This window comes from Brachyhypopomus gauderio, chromosome 9 (genome assembly GCF_052324685.1).
Source record: "Brachyhypopomus gauderio isolate BG-103 chromosome 9, BGAUD_0.2, whole genome shotgun sequence".
In the NCBI taxonomy this organism is placed as follows: domain Eukaryota; kingdom Metazoa; phylum Chordata; class Actinopteri; order Gymnotiformes; family Hypopomidae; genus Brachyhypopomus; species Brachyhypopomus gauderio.
Genome location: NC_135219.1, coordinates 13894829 through 13910147, shown reverse-complemented (window position 1 = coordinate 13910147; position 15319 = coordinate 13894829). Strand labels below are relative to the sequence as shown.

Sequence of the window (15319 nt, the reverse complement as noted above, 5' to 3'; positions counted from 1 at the left end):
TTTATTTTAAAAACGCCCAATCTTCACGTCTTCACGTTCTCTCATGTTTCGTCCTGGAATTACAAGAGTCTCGTATTTGTTAGCGTAATACAAGAGAACTGTTCAGTCAGATAGCTATTTGTTGTGAAACGAAGTAGTTACAATTTCAAGTACTTTAGCCTAAATTCCAGCACTTTTCAAACCTGAAACACACTGAAACACAAAGCAACATTAAAATTGGTTAGGTAAATGTTCATTCCCTTGTTTTGAGGGTGTTTCTACCACATATCGTTTCGGACAAAACACCTAACGTTTCGGAGAACACTGCAGTGACGCTCGTGAAAGTATAAAGTAAACACCTCCACCGTTTGCGCAGGGTCGCGCGAGGTGGGCAGAGTCACGCGCTACAGTCACTCGCGAAAGTATAATTTCTCGCATATTAATGTTAATGGGCCCCCTAGCTAAATTCGCCTTGAGCCCCCAAATTGCTAAGTCCGCCACTGATGGCACACAAAGTGAAGAGAGTCGTGCACGTCGCTGTATCTTCAGGGCTTGTAGATCACAGCATCAGATCCCTGTTCGTGTTATTTGCATTTTGGCTGTGATTGTGTTCAGAGGTACCATGACCGTTTCTCTGAGAAGATTTACTACTCACAAGAGGGGGAACTCTTATCATGTCCAAATATCCACCCTGTTAGCTAATGTCCTGATGCATTATGGGACTGATCATGATCATGAAGCCATTAGTGATTTCTCACTGTCATTGTGTGTAATCATGTGTGTATTACACTTTCTCAGGGCTAAGAGGAGAGATTTAAGAGGAGAGATTTAAGGCCAATGGCCATGAGCTAGCAGTCAAACAGCCAAACGAACAAAATAAATGAACTAAACTAACATCCTGTAGGGTGAACACCGGTACGTCCAGGGTGTGGGATGGTATGTCTAGAGTCTTGGGTTTTGCAGTAAGGGTCTGGACTTGTATGTGTACAATACAAGTCTAGGTTTTTACATTTGTGTGAGTTGACCCCTGTGCTCCAGGTAGGTTTGTGTGAGCTGACCCCTGTGTTCTGGCAGATAGAAACATGTGTTGTTTAACAGCATGCTGTGTTGTACAGATGTGAGTGTGTTGCTCCCCTGATGTGAGTCTAATGCAGTTTATGTAAATTGAGTCCCGTAGTGCTGTGTGCCTGTGTGTGTGTGCGTGCATGTGCGTATGAGCGTTGGTGGTTTAAGTTTATGTGGCTGGGTGGGTTGTGTGTTTCTGTTGTTGTTTTCCAAGTGATGTCAGGCCAGCTGTAGAATTTGGCGTGTGTGTCTTTATATGCATGACTGATCATTTGCTGATGTTATGTAATAATTCAGTTACGAAGAATCTCCGGCTTGGATTTGCACATCCAGCAGATCTACAGCCTGTGCTGGGACTGGGGAGGAAATGCCGGCCCTGTTAGAGCCGTAGTTACTCTGTGAATACTCCTGCCCTGTTAGAGCCATAGTTACTCTGTGAATACTCCTGCCCTGTTAGAGCCGTAGTTACTCTGTGAATACTCCTGCCCTGTTAGAGCCATAGTTACTCTGTGAATACTCCTGCCCTGTTAGAGCCATAGTTACTCTGTGAATACTCCTGCCCTGTTGGAGCCGTAGTTACTCTGTGAATACCCCTGCCCTGTTGGAGCCGTAGTTACTCTGTGAATACCCCTGCCCTGTTAGAGCCGTAGTTACTCTGTGAATACGCCTGCTCTGTTAGAGCCGTAGTTACTCTGTGAATACGCCTGCTCTTTTAGAGCCGTAGTTACTCTGTGAATACCCCTGCTCTGTTAGAGCCGTAGTTACTCTGTGAATACGCCTGCTCTGTTGGAGCCGTAGTTACTCTGTGAATACGCCTGCTCCGTTAGAGCCGTAGTTACTCTGTGAATACGCCTGCTCCGTTAGAGCCGTAGTTACTCTGTGAATACGCCTGCTCCGTTAGAGCCGTAGTTACTCTGTGAATACGCCTGCTCTGTTAGAGCTGTAGTTATTCTCTCTCAGCCATGGTTTCCCCATAATAACATCTCCGTATGCTGTTTTATTGTAGCTACTTACGTTTTAGATGTGCTGTAAATATGGACTTCTGTTTTTCACTTTGCACTGCACTTGCTGAGACATTCTGAGTGTACAGTGCGTGGAGACCACAGGCCACAGATGTGTGAGTGAAGGAGTTGTGGTGAGCACCACAGTATGAGCTCAGTAATGAAAGGGTTGCTATGTCCAAAAATGCAAACTGTCTGTGTCCTTCTGTCTTTGTTGTTCTCTCTCTATCTCTGTCTCTCTGTCTTTCTCTCTCTCTCTCTCTCTCTCACACACACACACACACACACACCCCTCCCTGCGTTTTATCTCTCTGCGCAGGGAGATCTGGTGCAGTGGTTTTCCTGCTTTGACGTGGCAGCCCTGTCACAGGAGGGACAGAACCGCACAGGTCCGTCTCTCAGACAGCAGGACTCCCGCACTGGAGCTCTTCTGCACAGCCACTGCTCTCTACAGTAATCGAGCTGATCCCTAAAGCACTTGCAGTTTTAATGATCAACTGGTTAATATTATTGAGATCTTGAGAATATTGTGCCTCCTATTAGAAGTGATGAATCAATACAATCAGTGAATATGCTAACTGCTGCTAATGTCAGACTCTCATGGATGCATGGGGCTATTTGCATGTTCCTGACTGTGGAGCTTAACTCTCTGTGACTCATCGCTGAGATATTTACACCACATGTGTTTTTAACTAGAAATTAATTCTTGACCATTACTATTGGGACCAAAGGTCTGTAACTCTTGAAACAAGACTGGTGAGATGTCCTGACTGGTGAGATGTTCTTGGGTGTAATGAAGCTCTGGAAGACGAGACCTGTGTGGAAGACGAAGCCTCCTAGAGACGCCCAGGCCAGTCAGCCGAGCACGACCAAGAAGCCCTACGTGAACCTGCAGATGTTTGGAAAATTGGATCATCAGTCATTTCATTTCAATAGCTCCACCATCTCTGTGTTGTGTGTCTGCAGTGTGATGTTGTCTTGGTAGTGCTGTAGTGTGCTGTTGTGTCTCGGTAGTGCTGTTGTGTCTCGATAGTGCTGTTGTGTGCTGTTGTCTCGGTAGTGCTGTAGTGTGCTGTTGTGTCTCGGTAGTGCTGTTGTGTCTCGGTAGTGCTGTTGTGTCTCGGTAGTGCTGTAGTGTGCTGGTGTGTCTCGGTAGTGCTGTAGTGTGCTGGTGTGTCTCGGTAGTGCTGTAGTGTGCTGGTGTGTCTCGGTAGTGCTGTAGTGTGCTGGTGTGTCTCGGTAGTGTTGTAGTGTTTATGGGGTTTTTGTGCCGGTATCCACTGATCTTCTCTAATCTACGTGAACCTGCAGATGTTTGGAAAATTGGATCATCAGTCATTTCATTTCAATAGCTCCACCATCTCTGTGTTGTGTGTCTGCAGTGTGATGTTGTCTTGGTAGTGCTGTAGTGTGCTGTTGTGTCTCGGTAGTGCTGTTGTGTCTCGATAGTGCTGTTGTGTGCTGTTGTCTCGGTCGTGCTGTAGTGTGCTGTTGTGTCTCGGTAGTGCTGTTGTGTCTCGGTAGTGCTGTAGTGTGCTGGTGTGTCTCGGTAGTGCTGTAGTGTGCTGGTGTGTCTCGGTAGTGCTGTAGTGTGCTGGTGTGTCTCGGTAGTGTTGTAGTGTTTATGGGGTTTTTGTGCCGGTATCCACTGATCTTCTCTAATCTACGTGAACCTGCAGATGTTTGGAAAATTGGATCATCAGTCATTTCATTTCAATAGCTCCACCATCTCTGTGTTGTGTGTCTGCAGTGTGATGTTGTCTTGGTAGTGCTGTAGTGTGCTGTTGTGTCTCGGTAGTGCTGTTGTGTCTCGGTAGTGCTGTTGTGTCTCGGTAGTGCTGTAGTGTGCTGTTGTGTCTCGGTAGTGCTGTTGTGTCTCGGTAGTGCTGTTGTGTCTCAGTAGTGCTGTAGTGTGCTGGTGTGTCTCGGTAGTGCTGTAGTGTGCTGGTGTGTCTTGGTAGTGCTGTAGTGTGCTGGTGTGTCTCGGTAGTGCTGTAGTGTGCTGGTGTGTCTCGGTAGTGCTGTAGTGTGCTGGTGTGTCTCGGTAGTGCTGTAGTGTGCTGGTGTGTCTCTGTAGTGCTGTAGTGTGCTGGTGTGTCTCGGTAGTGCTGTAGTGTGCTGGTGTGTCTCGGTAGTGTTGTAGTGTTTATGGGGTTTTTGTGCCGGTATCCACTGATCTTCTCTAATCAATCCAGCCCAGTCTAATCTCCATGGTGATGGTGTTACTGTCTGGGCAACTGTTAACCAAACATGCTGTGTGTTCCCAGGCGTTCTGTCTCTGTTCCCCTCTCCCTCATGGGACATGGAGCAGAGCAGAGCAGACAGCTTCACCACACACACATACACATACACGCACATGCACACACACACACACACGCACACACACACACATACACGCACACACATACGCGCACACGCACACATACACGCACACACACACATATATATACACACACACACGCGTGTACACACACATACACGCACACAGACATGCACACACACATATTACCTATCTTTCACACTCTCACCCCAACCCAAACTCTATCTCTAAAATTCTAAACATAGTTTTCTATATTTGGTTCATTTCATTTCGTGTTTTTTAATGGGAGGAATGTTGCTGGCTGAGGTGGCCTTCTGGTAGGTCCTTTGACTCTGTGATGTCATCCTTAAGGTGAAGGTTAGGACAGACAGGGGTGTGTAGCCTCACTGTTAATTCTCTAATGAGGCCACATATCACATCAGACGCGTGGGCCTGGACCACCACACATCACATCAGACCCGTGGGCCTGGACCACCACACGTCACATCAGACCCGTGGGCCTGGACCACCACACGTCACATCAGACCCGTGGGCCTGTGTGACATTTAAGCATTACAGAGGAAAAGTAGGAAAACATCATCATAGATCTCTATGGAGGGCCCGTTGGAGCGCTGGAGGAGTGAGATATGGTGATCTGTGGAAGGGCCTGTACGGTCTGCGTGGTGGGATTGATGTGGAGAGTGCTTGTTCTGTTTGGACACCAGTTTTGTTACTGGCGTGTGGAGCAGTAGATGATTGTCGTTGTATTTTTCACTAGAGTCCAGCTCCCCTGTGCTGCCCACTCTCACACAGCAGTGGAGCTGCCCTGTGCTGCCCACTCTCGCACAGCAGTGGAGCTGCCCTGTGCTGCCCACTCTCACACAGCAGTGGAGCTGCCTTGGGCTGCCCACTCTCACAGACAGCAGGGGCAGTATGGAGAAGTGATGATAGTCTGATAGCCCTTCAGTGCAGGAGTCTTTTCAGATGGGGCACTGAACATGGCCCTGGTGGGCGTGTCCGAACATGACCCCCCTGCTGGGCGTGTCCGAACATGAAACACACCCCCCCTCCCCCCAGTGGGCATGTCCGAACATGACCCCCCTGGTGGGCGTGCCTGAACATGGCCCTGGTTGTCATGGGGATGTTCTGCTGCTTGAATCCATCAGGTCAGGACACAGGTTGTACTGTTTACTCAGAAACAAAAACCCTTGTCAGGAACTAGGATGTTGTCCTCCGTCCCTGAGGTATTTTCCCCCCCGATTAGCAAACAGCTTTGCCATTGTACAGCAGTCGCGTCCCCCGGCCGGGAGCCGTGACGGGGTGAGTGACTCCTGTGGTCTTGGCGTGGCTGCATGGATGAGCGTGGTCTTGTCTCCCAGACTGAGCCATTGTGTGGTTCAGTCTTTCCTGTTCCCTGGCAATTTGAGGGCCTCAGGGGGCTTGGGACTGCGTGACAGATGCTCCAACAGCTGTTATGGGGAACGTTACAGTTGCCACCATGTTTGGGGGGGGGGGATACTTAAAAATGGGATGCATAGTTTCGATGTCAACTCATTGTTTAGCTCTGTAATGAGCTGAAATTTCTGAAAATTTGCCAAGTGCAAAAGAATGTGAACTCTTTTAGTTAGTAACTTGTGGCACCTCCTTTTGCAGCCATTACTTCAACCAAACATCTTCTGTAACCACAGAATGTCTCGCGTCTGATCTTGGGAATTGTTAACCCACTCCTCCTTGCAGAACTCCACTAGTTGAGAGAGGTTGGAGGGGCATCTGGCTTGTACCGTCCACTTTAGATCTTACTGCAGCATTTCTATGGGACTGAGATCTGGAATTTGACTGGGGCAAACCAGAGTGCAAATATTCTTCTTTAAGCCATTCCTTGGTAGTTTTGCTGGAATCCTTTGGATCGTTGTCTCGTCGCATAATCCATTTCCGTCCCAGCTTCAACTCCCTGACTGATGGCAGGACATTCTGTTCAAGAATTTGTTCATAGGCCTGAGAATTGATGGTTCTCGTGGTAATATTGGAGTCATCCAGGTCTGGAGACAGAAGACCGATCCCAGACCTTCACATTTCCACCACCATGCTTCACTGTTGGGAGGAGACTCTTCTCTTCATATGCAGTGTTGACCAATATGGCACCTGGGACTTTCTCCAAATAATTACATTTTGGACTCCTCTGTCCAGAGAATGGACTTCCAGTAAGTTTCTGGTTTGTCCAAGTGTAATTATTGGGCAACTTTGTTCTTTCTTGAGAGCAGAGGCTTCCTTCTAGCAATTCTTTCATGAATGCCAAGTCTGTTGATTTTTCACCTGATTGTAGACACATGAACGTTTATCTGAAATGCTGCCAGAAAGGTCTGCAATTCCCTGGAGGTGATGTGTGGGTTTGGCCTTTACCTGAACTATTATATTTCTGGTGCTTCTTGTTGTAAGTTTTAATGGCCGTCCACTTCTGTGCAGAGTTTCGGTGATGCTAAGTGCCCTCCATTTGTAAATTTGTCTTGGAATGGATGGAGCTGGAATCTTTTGGCGATGTTCTTGTAGATGGGCTCACCACCCATCTTTGTGATGTCCTTGGATGTCTCCTCTCCTATCGGCATTGTTGATCTGTGTGCTTTACACCTTGGCATGCCTTGGGATTGGATTGGTTTGTTTCTGCTCCCTTTTAATCAGCATGTCTCAAATCTCTTCCCGAGGACATCTCAGTTGAATGGTCTGCTTAATCTTTAACCTAATGTTTCATGTAGTCTGCTGGAAACTCACACGTAAATGGAATTGACGAACATAAACCTCACATTTCATATACCAAAACTGGTGATGATGCATTAATGGAATCATGGTGAAACAATAGAAAAATCTAAACTATTCAAGGAGTTCACAAACTTTCATGCAGCACTGTATATCCATATTTTCATATTCATATTATTATATGGTTATCATCCATGTAACCAGGACTAAGACTAGTACTAAATCATGACTAGCCCCTGCCTGCATGGACCTTAATGGTGACCTAAATGACTCTGTGATTTGCTCCCTTCAGTCCAACATTTCACGGCGACAGCAGCGGATGATTAAGAACAGGGAGTCGGCCTCGCTCTCACGCAGAAAGAAGAAGGAGTACCTGCTGACACTGGAGGCGCGCCTGAAGGTGGCGCTGTGCGAGAACGAGAAACTGAAAAGCGAGAATGGGACACTGAAGAGGCAGCTAGAGGGCCTGAGGAACGAGGTATGGCTGCCACACCAGGGGGTTTAAAACCTGCGTGACCTGCCCATCTCGCGGACACTGCTGGTGCCCACATGGTTTACTCATTAGCTAATGAACTGGAAGAGCTGTGTTATATTGTAGATCACACAGTAGCATTGCTAGATAACCACAGACTAAGTGAAATCTTTATTTTATCCCTCCGTTTACAAGGAGTGAAAGTGATTCAGGTGAGTTGGGGAGAGTATAGATGTCTCCCCAGAAGTGTTGAATGTGTTGGAGGTGTCTTGCTGAATAGTTGTGAGGATTGGTACAGACCTTAGCTCATGATGAATGTGTCGTCCTGTCTGTTCATAGAACACTGTACTAAAGGCAACCGCTCCGAAGAGACGTGCCGTGTGTCTCATGGTGGTCCTGGTCTTCCTCGTCTTCAACGTTGGTCCAATGATGTAAGCTATAAATTATAGCTGAGCCACCGAATGGAAAATGATTCTTCTTGAGCTTAAGGACATTTCAGTCTTTGTATAAATAAGAACGTATTTGTGCATCTGTGTGTGTTTATGACTTTGGGCTTGGTGGGGATGGTGAGGGTGTAGGTGAGATTTGGAGGGGCTGTGTGCGTGGTTGTATGCATCTGTGCAGTGTACATTTTGCAAGCTCTGAACTCTTCACATTTTAAGCTAAGTTTGTAAGCGAAATCTTTTAAAGTTCTGCTGACTTCATAGGAGTAGGCAAAGAGCAGAAAATACTACTGTCGAGCAAAGCCGTTTTAAGAGCAGTTGTTCCAGTAGTGCCGGAATCTCTGGTGCTGAAGGATCATGCGTTCGGTCCCCGTCTTGCAGGTTGTTTGAGGACACAACCAGCCCCATCATGGCCCCAAGGCCCGGTCCCAGTAGCCGACACCTGCTGGACTTCTCCCCAGAGCCCGACAGAGATGCAGGAAGCCGAACAGTGGAGTGGGGGCCATCCAACACTGCACACAGGTAACACGATCCTCCGTTCCACTCACTGTGTGGGGCCCACAAGCACCTGACAGAGCCCTGGCAGCAGGTGCAGAGTGAGTGTGTCCAGACCACTGCAGGAGAGAAGAAGGACCTGGTGTTTCTGCTCTCTGTCTCTGTCCCAGCACACACACACAGCATGTGCACACCCAAACATACTGAATCTTAAGTTAGTTCAGTAGGTTTTATATTTGATAAAATTGTTTTGTAAAATCGAAGAGTAATACCACAGAAAAAAACATTTGTGTCTGCTCTTTTTTATTGTCATCAGTTGTGCATGATTTAAATTCAGCTGTTTGAGCTTCAGTGTCTGATTTCAAAGGGTCTTTCTACTTCAGGAGCAATGGTGTTGGGAGTAGATGTGGGGGTTGAGCAGGGCTCAAGTCTAGGTCTGCTTTCTTTTCTGTTTTTCCTCTCCTTCTGTTGCATGTCGGCCTCTCAACTCCTGTCGCACTCTGTCACATGAAACTGTTTCCAGGCATGAAAGCCAATTTCTTCTCCGACTCAACCAGGGTCATTATATCTGGAGCTGGTAGAGCCCAGAGTCTAACTGGTCTCGGCACCACAGCACCAAATAGAATTATGTAATTCAGCTCTGAAAAATGGGTTTCCAAAGGAATGTGAGTGCTTACCCTGGATGGTTGGGCTGGCATTTTTAGGTCATTATTACAGATGATTTGCAGGACAGGTTGTCTGGATTATCTGCACCTGGAGTGTCCTCACATTTCTGATTTCGATTCCAGTGTCTGTGATGTGGAGCCCTGTTCTTTGAACTGAGAATGAGTTATAATATTAACTCTGATATAAGCACTTCTAATGTTCTGTACATGCAGACACAGATCTGGTTTCTGGTGCCATTTAGCATAGCTCAAAACAGATGTTGTGCATCTACAGTGTGATTTTAACACTGCAAGCCTAAGTCTGGTATTAGATATTTCTTGTGGGGATTTGAGGATGAGAAGAAAGCAGTGTAGGCATTGTTGATTTACTTCATGTGTGCGTGTGCAAGCCACCAACTTCTGCTACTCCCTCAGATTCTCCTCAGTTTCAGGGCAGCACGTTCATGCGTATCCTACGCTAGTATATGCAGACACAGACCTAGTTTCTCCTAGTTATCCTACGTGAGTATGTTAGTGTTCTCCACGTCAAGATGGCTTTATTGGCATAACTTTACAAAACACAATATTACCAAAGCATAATTTCATAAAATAAGATTAATAATAATGGTAATAACAATTACATCAAAAGTACTTCAACCACCACCACCAGTAGTGACAATAACAAAATACAGCTAAACATGTTTTTTGGTTTTAATGGCATCACTTAATGTTAAGACATTAACAAAAATGATAACTACATAATATTTATATATGATTGGCAAAGGGGACTGTGTGTGAGCAGGTGTGATTGAGTTGTGGGAGATAGTGTTGGGTAGGTAGTGTTGGGTGTGGGCACGTCTCCTAGGCAATGGCATGGGGCTACATATTTTGCTTGTTGTCCTGCTGTAAGACGTATTTGTCATTTTTCATGTTGGGTCATATTATTGACATTTGAGGTTGATGTTTGTAATGTGAAAACGTCATTTAGATTGTTCCATTTTTCCATGGAGAACATGCCTCTGTGTGTCAGTCTCAGCTGTCAGGCAGTCACCACATATTCATTCTTCACTGGGTAACCACTTCTTTCTGCCTTTTCTAAAGATAGGCTGATCTCTCCTCCCTCTCTCTCTCTCTCTCTCTCTCTCTCTCTCTCTCTCTCTCTCTCTCTCTCTCTCTCTCTCTCTCTCTCTCTCTCTCTCTCTCTCTCTCTCTCTCTCTCTCTCTCTCTCTCTCTCTCTCTCTCTCTCTCTCTCTCTCTCTCTCTCTCTCTCTCTCTCTCTCTCCCCCATCTGTTTGTCTGTCTCTCTGACTGTGTGTCACTCTCACAGGGATTTTGGCTTAGGCTACTCACTGCTGCATTACGAAGTCAAACAGTTTCCTCTGTTAAGCCCTGTACATAATACTGACTTCAGTGCCCTCTAAATCATGCACTTAAAAGGCGATTGAGTTGTGTTTGCAAACGTGTGTGTGTGTGTGTGTGTGTCTCTGTGTGTCTGTCTGCATGTGTGTTCTCCACTCTGGGCCCCGTTTGAGTTCTCCACTCTGGGCCCTGTTTGCACAACCTGGCACCATCTGGGCACGCCTCCCCAGGCACTGAGCCCATTGCGCTTAGAGTTAATTGAAGCAAGAAGCTTATAAAGTTGCTGGCGTTGTTGGAGTTCCTCATAAAATATCTGGGTCGGTTCCGTCTACTGGTTCTGGCTCCCGCTACACGCTGCCACGTCTCCGTCTTCTTTGCGCTGTTGGTTTTGTTGTTGTTTTTGTTTCACTCTTTCGCCATGCCTTAACTCTCTTCCTTTCCCGTTGTGTGTTGAAACCTCTCTCCGTCTCCATCCCTCAGGCCGGAGGGTGGAGGAGCTTCACCCGAGGAGAAGGCGCTGATGGTGGTGAAACGGGACCCTGTCTTCAGACCTGCACCTCCCTGCCAGCCCGCCGTCAACAAGACCAAGTGCATGAAGTCAGTACTGAGCATGCTCCATCGGGCACCTTGCCTTCCTGCCTGTTTGTGGTTATTGGAAGTGGAGTGCTGGGGGGGGGGGGTCTGTTCATCCAGCACTAGATTGCTTGTGTCTCCTAGGAGAGACTATGACACTTAGATCTTACAGCAGAGAGTCAAGGATTTAGCACCGCTCTTAAACATTTTCTGTCTGTGTGAAACTACTTCATAAGAAGCACTAATTATGAAATAACTTCTAACAGGAGTGTAAAAGGTTCACAGGGTTCTATTACTCTAGTGTGGTGACTTTAAAGCTCCAGGGAACCTAATCTGGGTTATCTGTCTGATTAGGTTAACCTTTCGTGTGCGTGTGTGTGCGTGCGTGTGCAGAATGGCCAGTGAGTTGAGGGGCTGGGTCTACCGCCATGAGACGGAGAGGACCAAGAGTGGGCGCAGCAGTGGTGGAGGAGGAGGCGGACACCCCAGAGGCAGAACCATCCTGGTGAGTGTCCTGTAGAGCCCCGCCCCCTCTCAGCCTGCCCCAGAGGCAGAACCATCCTGGTGAGTGTCCTGTAGAGCCCCGCCCCCTCTCAGCCCGCCCCAGAGGCAGAACCATCCTGGTGAGTGTCCTGTAGAGCCCCACCCCCTCTCAGCCCGCCCCAGAGGCAGAACCATCCTGGGGAGTGTCCTGTAGAACCCCGCCCCAGAGGCAGAACCATCCTGGGGAGTGTCCTGTAGAGCCCCGCCCCCTCTCAGCTCGCCCCAGAGGCAGAACCATCCTGGTGAGTGTCCTGTAGAGCCCCACCCCTCTCAGCCCGCCCCAGAGGCAGAACCATCCTGGTGAGTGTCCTGTAGAGCCCCGCCCCCTCTCAGCCCGCCCCAGAGGCAGAACCATCCTGGGGAGTGTCCTGTAGAACCCCGCCCCAGAGGCAGAACCATCCTGGGGAGTGTCCTGTAGAGCCCCGCCCCCTCTCAGCCCGCCCCAGAGGCAGAACCATCCTGGTGAGTGTCCTGTAGAGCCCCACCCCTCTCAGCCCGCCCCAGAGGCAGAACCATCCTGGGGAGTGTCCTGTAGAACCCCGCCCCAGAGGCAGAACCATCCTGGGGAGTGTCCTGTAGAACCCCGCCCCAGAGGCAGAACCATCCTGGGGAGTGTCCTGTAGAACCCCGCCCCAGAGGCAGAACCATCCTGGGGAGTGTCCTGTAGAGCCCCGCACCCTCTCAGCCCGCCCCAGAGGCAGAACCATCCTGGTGAGTGTCCTGTAGAGCCCCACCCCTCTCAGCCCGCCCCAGAGGCAGAACCATCCTGGTGAGTGTCCTGTAGAGCCCCGCCCCCTCTCAGCCCGCCCCAGAGGCAGAACCATCCTGGTGAGTGTCCTGTAGAGCCCCGCCCCCTCTCAGCCCGCCCCAGAGGCAGAACCATCCTGGTGAGTGTCCTGTAGAGCCCCGCCCCCTCTCAGCCCGCCCCAGAGGCAGAACCATCCTGGTGAGTGTCCTGTAGAGCCCCACCCCCCTCTCAGCCCGCCCCAGAGGCAGAACCATCCTGGGGAGTGTCCTGTAGAATCCCGCCCCTCTCAGCCCGCCCCAGAGGCAGAACCATCCTGGGGAGTGTCCTGTAGAACCCCGCCCCAGAGGCAGAACCATCCTGGGGAGTGTCCTGTAGAGCCCCGCCCCCTCTCAGCCCGCCCCAGAGGCAGAACCATCCTGGGGAGTGTCCTGTAGAGCCCCCGCCCCCTCTCAGCCCGCCCCAGAGGCAGAACCATCCTGGTGAGTGTCCTGTAGAGCCCCACCCCTCTCAGCCTGCCCCAGAGGCAGAACCATCCTGGTGAGTGTCCTGTAGAGCCCCGCCCCAGAGGCAGAACCATCCTGGGGAGTGTCCTGTAGAGCCCCGCCCCCTCTCAGCCCGCCCCAGAGGCAGAACCATCCTGGGGAGTGTCCTGTAGAGCCCCGCCCCCTCTCAGCCTGCCCCAGAGGCAGAACCATCCTGACAGCCTACCTCAGCCACTGTCCTGCTCCCCTGGGGAACACCTTTACGGCTTTGCCAAGTCTTTTGAAAATTTGAGCTCTCCTCAACTTAAACAAACTTATCAGTATGCTGTGTATGTCTAAGCAGCATCAGGTCAAATCTTCACAAGTTTTGTTTTTATTTTTCTAAAATTGTTGGTTTTGTGGAAATTAAATGGAAATTGTGAACTGTCATCAGCTGACAACACAGTGCTAAAGTTCACGTGACACTACTGCCAACTGTTTGTTGATTTAAAGATAAAATAAACCAGCATTACTAAATTATCATTTCATGTGAGATGGATTTGTTTTAAGGTATAAGATTAAGATTATGTATATACATTTAGGGTTTTGGAATAAGGATAGGGTTTTGGGTTAGGGTTATGGAGCAGTGTGATAGGATTATTGGTTAGGGTTATAGAATGGTGTGAAGTTATGGTTAACTTAGGGTTATAGGAATAGGGTTATGTTATGATTTTGGATTAGGGTAAGATTAGGATTATGGAAGAGGGAGTTGTAATGGACATTCTTTATATTATTTTACTTTACTTACTATGGTTTTTAAAAAAAACTACAGTTTTAAAAGACGCTGGATGTGAACCAAAAGCGTTGGCTTGAAAAGACGTAAGGCATTCCGTCAAACCTCTATGGTCCTTAGTTATTTTCACTTTAATGGGAAAGTATCATTCTGGGAGTGTTGGGACAAGTGAGAACCTGAAATAGCTTTGACCCAGAAGCTGGGAGCTCACAGTCTCCATGGTTTAACGTAGTTTGTTTTCCTTTAAGTTAATCTCAGTGCACATTTACTTTAGAGATGAGCTCCTGCACCATTTGTTTCTGCAAACCTATTCCTGTCTCTGCTCTCACGCTTGGCCAGTGAGCGTAATCAGGTCCTCTTGGGAAAGTAAACAGCGTTCTCCCAACGTTCCCCTAGCGTTAGTTCATCTCTTCCATTCTTCAGAGGTCCTCCCTTGCTCCCTGCAGTTCTTTAACTCCTCCTATCACAGCACTCCCAGCTCTGCTGCGTTTGTGTTGGTGACGTGAGCCATCAGCTCTGCTGCGTTTGTGTTGGTGACGTGGGCTATCGTAGTTTCTCTCATCACGACTTTCAGTTGAGGCAATTGGGCTTCTCCTCTCTCCCACTCACAGCACAGCGCCTCCTACAGGGTATGATCAGAGGAACACACTGGTGCCTACAAGGCAGAATTAGGGGAACCTTAGACTTGGCTACGCACATCCTGTATCAAGGTGTTGATGGAGGTTGAGTGAAATCACATTGAATGTTTCAAAATGAAGTCCAAGTAAAATGTTAGGTTAGGGTTTAGGGTTAGGGTTAAAGCTTTACATTGCATGATTCCAGCAACTCTGCACTATGTAATTCCAGCAACTTTACACTCTGTGATTCCATGCACTTCTTATGCATTTCTTAGATGTAAGACTGTATGAAATTGTGCGGTTAAAATCAACCAATTTTTTGCAACTATGTAAACCAATTTTTCTTCTTACTCATACATTACTTTCACATTTATTTGAATTATTATACATAGTTTTACTTTACTGTATTTGTGTATTTTATATTCACTGTTGCACTTGTTTTTACATATGACTAAATGGTCACTTCTTTTCTCTCCTTTAAGAGAGCGAACAGTAAGAAAGCGGAGGTGGCCCAGATCGTCACCATGCAGTACTCCGACTCCTCGGAGAAGTAAGTGCTGCTCAGCTCACTTCAAGCTCTCACAATGATTTCCCAGGTCTCTAGGGCTGGTCTCCCTTTTCAGAGGTTTCCCTTTTAATCCTTTTAAGCCACACTTAACCATGAGCTAAGCAGGTACCTGTAAAACCTTAATCCAGATGACGTGAGCCATTAATCAGCTCCACCTGCAGAAGCACTGATCTCACCTGGCACACAGGGTGAAACGCTGATCTCACCTGGCACACAGGGTGAAACGCTGATCTCACCTGGCACACAGGGTGAAACGCTGATCTCACCTGGCACACAGGGTGAAACGCTGATCTCACCTGGCACACAGGGTGAAACGCTGATCTCACCTGGCACACAGGGTGAAACGCTGATCTCACCTGGCACACAGGGTGAAACGCTGATCTCACCTGGCACACAGGGTGAAACGCTGATCATACGTTTATGAACATAAGAAGGGAGCCTGACTAAAGCTTCCTGGCTCATGTTTGAGGCTGAAGCAGGTGTGTAGATCTGTGTTTTGTGCCCCGT

At 48.2% G+C, this 15319-nt stretch overlaps 1 protein-coding gene across 1 annotated transcript in view; it reads left to right on the top strand.

Moving 5' to 3' along the window:
* The window catches only part of atf6 (activating transcription factor 6), a 37146-nt gene that overhangs the window by 7776 nt on the left and 14051 nt on the right, over positions 1-15319 (top strand). The window contains exons 8-13 of the mRNA XM_077017370.1: positions 7388-7573; positions 7907-7998; positions 8392-8532; positions 10990-11106; positions 11476-11587; positions 14727-14794. Of these exons, the coding sequence (XP_076873485.1) occupies positions 7388-7573; positions 7907-7998; positions 8392-8532; positions 10990-11106; positions 11476-11587; positions 14727-14794 (716 nt within the window). The remainder of the gene's footprint in view (positions 1-7387; positions 7574-7906; positions 7999-8391; positions 8533-10989; positions 11107-11475; positions 11588-14726; positions 14795-15319) is intronic.